This window comes from Chlorella variabilis (genome assembly GCF_000147415.1).
Source record: "Chlorella variabilis unplaced genomic scaffold CHLNCscaffold_3, whole genome shotgun sequence".
NCBI lineage: Eukaryota > Viridiplantae > Chlorophyta > Trebouxiophyceae > Chlorellales > Chlorellaceae > Chlorella > Chlorella variabilis.
The window spans coordinates 949982-955665 of record NW_005435085.1 but is presented as its reverse complement, the minus strand read 5'-3'; the positions used below and the strand labels follow the sequence as shown (position 1 = coordinate 955665).

The 5684-nt window shown below is 72.7% G+C and overlaps 2 protein-coding genes across 2 annotated transcripts in view; one reads left to right on the top strand and one right to left on the bottom strand.

Moving 5' to 3' along the window:
- CHLNCDRAFT_140567 (hypothetical protein) overlaps window positions 1-2377 on the bottom strand; it is a gene marked incomplete at both ends in the record, with an annotated part of 4157 nt that extends 1780 nt beyond the window's left edge. Inside the window, 6 exons of the mRNA XM_005850549.1 lie at window positions 132-311; window positions 604-867; window positions 1124-1255; window positions 1521-1631; window positions 1887-2234; window positions 2339-2377. Coding sequence (XP_005850611.1) covers window positions 132-311; window positions 604-867; window positions 1124-1255; window positions 1521-1631; window positions 1887-2234; window positions 2339-2377 — 1074 coding nt within the window. The remainder of the gene's footprint in view (window positions 1-131; window positions 312-603; window positions 868-1123; window positions 1256-1520; window positions 1632-1886; window positions 2235-2338) is intronic.
- Window positions 2378-4035: 1658 nt separating this feature from the next.
- The window catches only part of CHLNCDRAFT_56893 (hypothetical protein), a gene marked incomplete at both ends in the record, with an annotated part of 8445 nt that continues 6796 nt past the window's right edge, over window positions 4036-5684 (top strand). The window contains 5 exons of the mRNA XM_005850831.1: window positions 4036-4106; window positions 4180-4270; window positions 4515-4718; window positions 4976-5074; window positions 5334-5636. Coding sequence (XP_005850893.1) covers window positions 4036-4106; window positions 4180-4270; window positions 4515-4718; window positions 4976-5074; window positions 5334-5636 — 768 coding nt within the window. The remainder of the gene's footprint in view (window positions 4107-4179; window positions 4271-4514; window positions 4719-4975; window positions 5075-5333; window positions 5637-5684) is intronic.

The following is a 5684-nucleotide window of genomic DNA, read 5'->3' as shown; positions in this document are numbered from 1 at the left end:
TGGGCGGGGTGGTCGGGGGGAGAGGGAGAGGGTGAGGGAGGGTAAGGAGGCGGTGCGGGGCGGGGTTGCGGCGAGATGGGAGAGGGGGAGGTGAGGAGGGAGGGGGCAGGGGGCGCGCGTGCGTGCATCACATGCACGCCGGCGCATGCTGCAGCAGCCGCAGCAGCGCCGCCGCCCGGCGGGCCCGCCCCACGCGCCTCTGGGGTGAGCGCGGGCGAGGGCGCCTCCTCCAGCAGCTTCTGGTTGCGGCGCTGGATGGAGCAGTCGCGCTCCCCCAGGTGCACCACGTTGCCAAACTTGTCGGCCAGCACCTGCGGGGCGAGGGACGGAGGGAGGGGCGGGGATGCGCGCGTGAGAGGCACGTCGGGCGGGGGAGCCGGCTGTGTGGCGCCAGCCCGCACCAAAGCACGGCCTGCGGAACCCTTCTGCTTCTCTCTGCCGGCCAGCCAGCACCAGCCCGGCACACGGCCCCCAGCCCCCCAGGCCAGCCCCAGCCCCAGCCCAGCACACGGCTCCCAGCAAACCTGCCGCCACAGCACCCCAAGCACCTGCCCCAGCCCCAGCCTCCCCACCCCCACCACCACCCCCACCCCACACCCCCACCTGGAACTCGATGTGCCGCGGGTTGTTGACGTATCGCTCCAGGTACACGGCGCCGTTGCCAAACGCCGCCTCCGCCTCCTGCTGCGCCTGGCCCAGCAGCGGCAGGAACTCGTCCTCGGTCATGGCCAGCCGCATGCCGCGCCCGCCGCCGCCAGCCGTGGCCTTGATCATGATGGGGAAGCCGACCTGGGCGGCCACCACCACAGCATCCTCAGCGTCCTTGATCAGGCCGTCGGAGCCCGGCACGGTGGGCACGCCCGCGTTCTGCGGGGGCGGCGGGGCGGCAGGCGGTCGTGTGTGTGTGCGTGTGCGCGCGTGTGTGTGTGCAGGCGGCGGTGGCAGCGGTTCGGCCGCCGCGCCGCTGCTGCCACGATGCTGCCCCTGCCTGCTGCCCTCCCTGTCCTTGTCCTGTTCTGCTATTGCTGATTTTAGGAATCCTTGCTCCACCCCCTTGCCCCACAAGGCCCCCACACCTCACCACCACCACCACCACCACACCCCCACCCCCACCCCCACCAACCTTCATCGTGTCGCGCGCCGTCGACTTGTCTCCCATGATGCGGATGGAGTCGGACTTGGGCCCGATGAACTCCAGGCCGTGGTCGGCGCAGATGTCCACAAAGGTGGCGTTCTCAGACAGGAAGCCGTAGCCCTGCGGGGGGCGAGAAGCACAGAGGGAGACAGGAGGTGGAGGAAAGGAGAGCAGGAGGGGGGCGGCGGAGGGTGGGTGGATGGGCGCGTGGATGGGCGTGCCTCGCCCATGGCGTGGGGAAGGAGGAAGGCGGCTGCGCGGGGGGCGGCGGCGCCGGGGAGCGGGGAGGGGAGGCGCGGCGGGCGCGAGCAGACGCGAGCAGGCGGGTGGTCCGGGCGCGGCGGCAGTACAGCGCCGCCTCCCGGCTGGCAGCAGCGGGTCTCACCGGGTGGATGGCGTCTGCGCCGCGGCTGACGGCGGCGGAGATGATGGAAGGGATGGAGAGGTAAGACTCGGAGCTGGGCGCCTCGCCGATACACACAGCCTCGTCAGCCAGCTGCGCACGCGGCAGGCAGGGCAGGCAAGGCGGGCGTGAGACGGGGTGTGGGGTAAGGTTGGGTGGCGGCCAGAATGGGGCCGCGCGGCAGCGGGCGCGGCTGCGGCGTGCTGGGCAGGGCAAGGGCAGCGCAGGGGGGGCGGGCGATCGGCAGCCGGCCGCCAGGTAGGCGCAGGGGCGGGAGGCGGCGGGGGGCCTGGGGCTGACGCAGCGGCGCCGACGGCGGCGGCGGCGGCGGGCTGCCCCGCCTCGCACCTGGACGTGCAGGCAGTCCTTGTCTGCCGTGGAGTAGACTGCCACGGTCTGCAGGCCCAGCTCGCGGCAGGCGCGGATGACGCGCACCGCAATCTCGCCGCGGTTGGCAATCAGCACCTTTTTGATCTCCTTCTGCTCCGCCACCGTCGCCACGCTGGGCGCTGCGGTGCGCCGGCCGGCGTGGCGCGCGGCCGCCGCCGAGGCCTGCTGCCTCAGGGGGGCGCGGCACACGAAGTCGCCGCCCTCGGCCGCCACAAACTCGCTGCGGAGGGAGGCAGCGGCGGCGGCGGCGCGCGGGGCGGCCGCCCGCTGCTGCGCCCTGCTGCCCACCACTGCCCTCGCCACGGCCTGCACAGCGGGACCCGGGGGCCGGCAGGGATCGCCACAATTCAGTCACGAAGCGGCAGGCCCGCTGGCAGCGTCGATTGACAAACTGGCAGCCCGGCACCGACCTGCCCATGGAGCTGGGACTGTGCAAGCGTCGCCTGCATGTTTGGCGCCCTCCAGTCACTCCGGCAGTGCCAATGTGCGAGGGATGACGCACTGCAGCGCTAATTGGAGCCCATCGGCAGTCTCCCACTGCATGAGGGTGGGCTGGCGCGGGCCTGGGACAGCAGGCAGCATGGGGTGGCTGGGGTGCCTGCCCCCTCCATCTCCGCGTCATTGCCGCATCGGTGCTCAATTCCAACCCAGCCAGCCGTGCTGCTAGCCCTCCACATGGGCTTGGGCCTCTCCGAAAACTTCTAGTGCTGCTGCGGCTCCTATCGCTCACAGCAGACCGGGGCTAATGTTGCGACAAACCCTGCAGCGCCCTGGGCCGGTGGCGGCCCCCGCCAGGCCCATGGCCCGCTGCCTGCAGCGCCACCAGCGCCCTCAGCAACTGGGCAGCGCCCCTGGGCCTGCCAGGGCGCCCACCAGGTGTAGCCAAGGGCACATGGCGCGGCAGTCGCCCCGAAGGTGCGCGCTGCTGGTGCAAACCTACTGGCAGCGTGGGCGGGAGGTGCCGCCTGCCGCCACAGTCCCTGGGCAGGAGGGCAACAGGGGGCCAAGCGCACCACCTGCTGCCCTGCGCCGCGATGACAAGCATGGCAGCGCCGCCGCTGGTGGGTGCAGGGATGTGGCCTCCACCAGATGCCGCTTCCTGCGCGGCAGCGACGGACCGCTGGGTCGCCCCTGGGTTGCCATCGCGGCCTGCCGCCGCGGCAGGAAGGTCGTCGTCTCCGCCACTCTGGTGAGCTCGCTGCACCCACCAGCAGGGGGGCAGCCAGCAGAAACAGTTGGTGGGCCCAGAGGCAGCCGCCTGCTGTGACCGGGCCCTCAGAACCCTCCCCTGCCGCGCCTCGGCGCGGCGCCCGAGGTTCCGGAGGCGCCTGCCGCTCCGCCCTGCACCTCTCCCTGTGTGGCTGGCCTTGCCTGCCTGCATGCCTGCCTGCATGCATGCCTGCATGCGTGCAGCGCCGCTGCCAGCGTGGCTGGGCATCGACGCCCCGCTGCCTGCCGCTGTGGCGCGCGTGCTGCCGCAGGTGGAGGCGGGCGGCAGCAGCCGAGCGGGCGAGGAGCTGCTGGGCCTGCAGCTGCAGCAGAACGAGGCGCTGCAGCTGGGCGCGCTGGAGAACGGGCTGCGCTACGTCATCCTGCCCAACCGCTCGCCGCCGGCGCGCTTCGAGGCGCACCTGGAGATACACGCGGGGTCGGGTGCGCGCCCGCCGCAGCAGCCGTGGTTCCGCGCGTTGTAGCGGCGTGTGTTGCTGCGGCAGCTTGGGTGTCGCTGCGGCAGCATGGGGCGGTTCGGCAGCAGCAGGGGTGGCCAGCGGAGGCGGCACGCCGCGCCCAGCGCTCGCCGGGACGAGCTGCTGGCTGGCTGCCTGCCTGCCTGCCTGCCGGTGCCGGTGCCGATTCCGGTGCTTACCAGCTGCATGGGCCCCTGCCTCCCGCCGCCGCGGCGTTGCAGTGGACGAGGGTGAGCGGGAGCAGGGCATAGCGCACCTGGTGGAGCATGTCACCTTCCTGGGCAGCAAGAAGCGGGAGGGGCTGCTGGGCACGGGAGCCAGGTGCGGCGGGGCGGGGCGGGGCGGGGCGGGGTGGGCGGGCTGGCACGCGTGGCAGATTATCAATAAGCGTCAGGCCCGCTGCACGCACACTGTGCCGCATGCCTGCCGTTCACAGCGGCCTGCCGTCGGCGCCGCCGCCGCTGCTGCGGTCCTGTGCCTTGCTGCTACGGTCCCACCACCACCACCACCAAAGCTGCCACCGAAGCCACCAGCACTGCTGCCCCACCCTGTCTCCCGAGCAGGTCCAACGCCTATACCGACTTCCACCACACCGTCTTTCACGTCCACGCGCCAGACAGGAACGGCAACACGGGGCAGCCCATGCTGTGGCAGGTGCGGGGAGCGGGGCTGGGCAAGCGCGGGGCGCGGGGCCGCGGGCCGCCGCCCAGCCCCTTCTGCTCCCAGGGCGCGTAGCGCGCGGCGCGGGAGAGCAGGCAGAGAGCTGTGGGGGGGAGGGCCCGGCCTCGGCCTGGCAGCGCCTGGCCGCCGGCTGGGCTGGACGCCGCCGCCTGCTGCGCGCCTCCTGCCCCGCTCTCAACCTCTGCCCGCGGCCCGCCGCCCGCGCGCCCGCCTGCAGGTGCTGGACGCGCTCACGGAGGTGGCCTTTGAGCCCGAGTTCCTGCCCTCGCGCATCGAGAAGGAGCGCAAGGCGGTGGTGGCGGAGGCGCAGATGATGAACACGATTGAGTACCGCGTGGACTGCCAGCTGCTGCAGTACCTGCACTGGGAGAACGCGCTGGGCTGCCGCTTCCCCATCGGCAAGACGGACCAGTTGCGGTGTGTGTGTGTGTGTGGTGTGTATGGGTGTGTGGTGTGCAGGTGTGTGGTGTGTGGTGTGTGTATGCTCTGTGTGTGTGTGTGCGCTTCGCGGACCTGCTGGTGGCGGGCTTGGCGGGCGGGGCGAGGCACGCTGCTGCGGCACGCCGCCGCGGCGGCTGGGCTGCGGCCTGGCGGCGCCATTCCCCCCCGCCGCGCTGCCACATGCCCGCCATGACACGTGCTCACGGCGCGTGTGTGCGTGTGTGCCCCCTGCTGCAGGTGGAGCAGTGGGAGCGGGAGGAGATCATGGGCTTCTGGGCGCGCCACTACTTCCCAGCCAACGCAACGGTGTATGTGGTGGGGGACGTCGATGTGGAGGTGAGCGCTGTGTGAGGGCTGGCTGGCTGGCCTGTGCCTGGCCTGGCCTGTGGCTGGCTGGCTGCTGGCTGCAAAGGGCCGGGGAAGAGGAGAAGGGCGGAAGGCAGTGGGGGAAGGGAGGAGGAGGAGCAGGCCACGACTGGTGGGGGAGCAGCGGGGCTGCAAGCGCTGCGCCAGCCGCGCTGCGGCTGGCCCTGCCGGAGCTGTGCTGCAACAGGCGCCCCCTCGCCTCCTTTCTTTCCCTGGCTCCCGCCTGCAGCACACCAAGGACCTCATCCAGCAGACCTTTGGCCGCATCCCTCCCTCCCTCAACCAGCCCAGCCCCGCCGCCGCCTCGGTCAACGCCGAGCTGCTGGCCGACGCGGCGGCGGCGGCCGCCGCCAGCGCCAACGGCAGCAGCAACGGCAACGGCGCGGCGGCGGCGCAGGCGGCCCCAGAGGCGACGGTGCTCAGCTCAGAGTCGCTTTCGGAAGGGGAGGGGGCGCCCCCGTCTGGCGGCGCCAGCGCCAGCGGCGCGCCCAACGGCGCCATCCTGGGCACCCTGGCGCGGCAGCGGGGCATGGTGCGCCCGCCAGGCCCGCCTGGTGCCGCCCCGCTGCTTCCCTCGGCA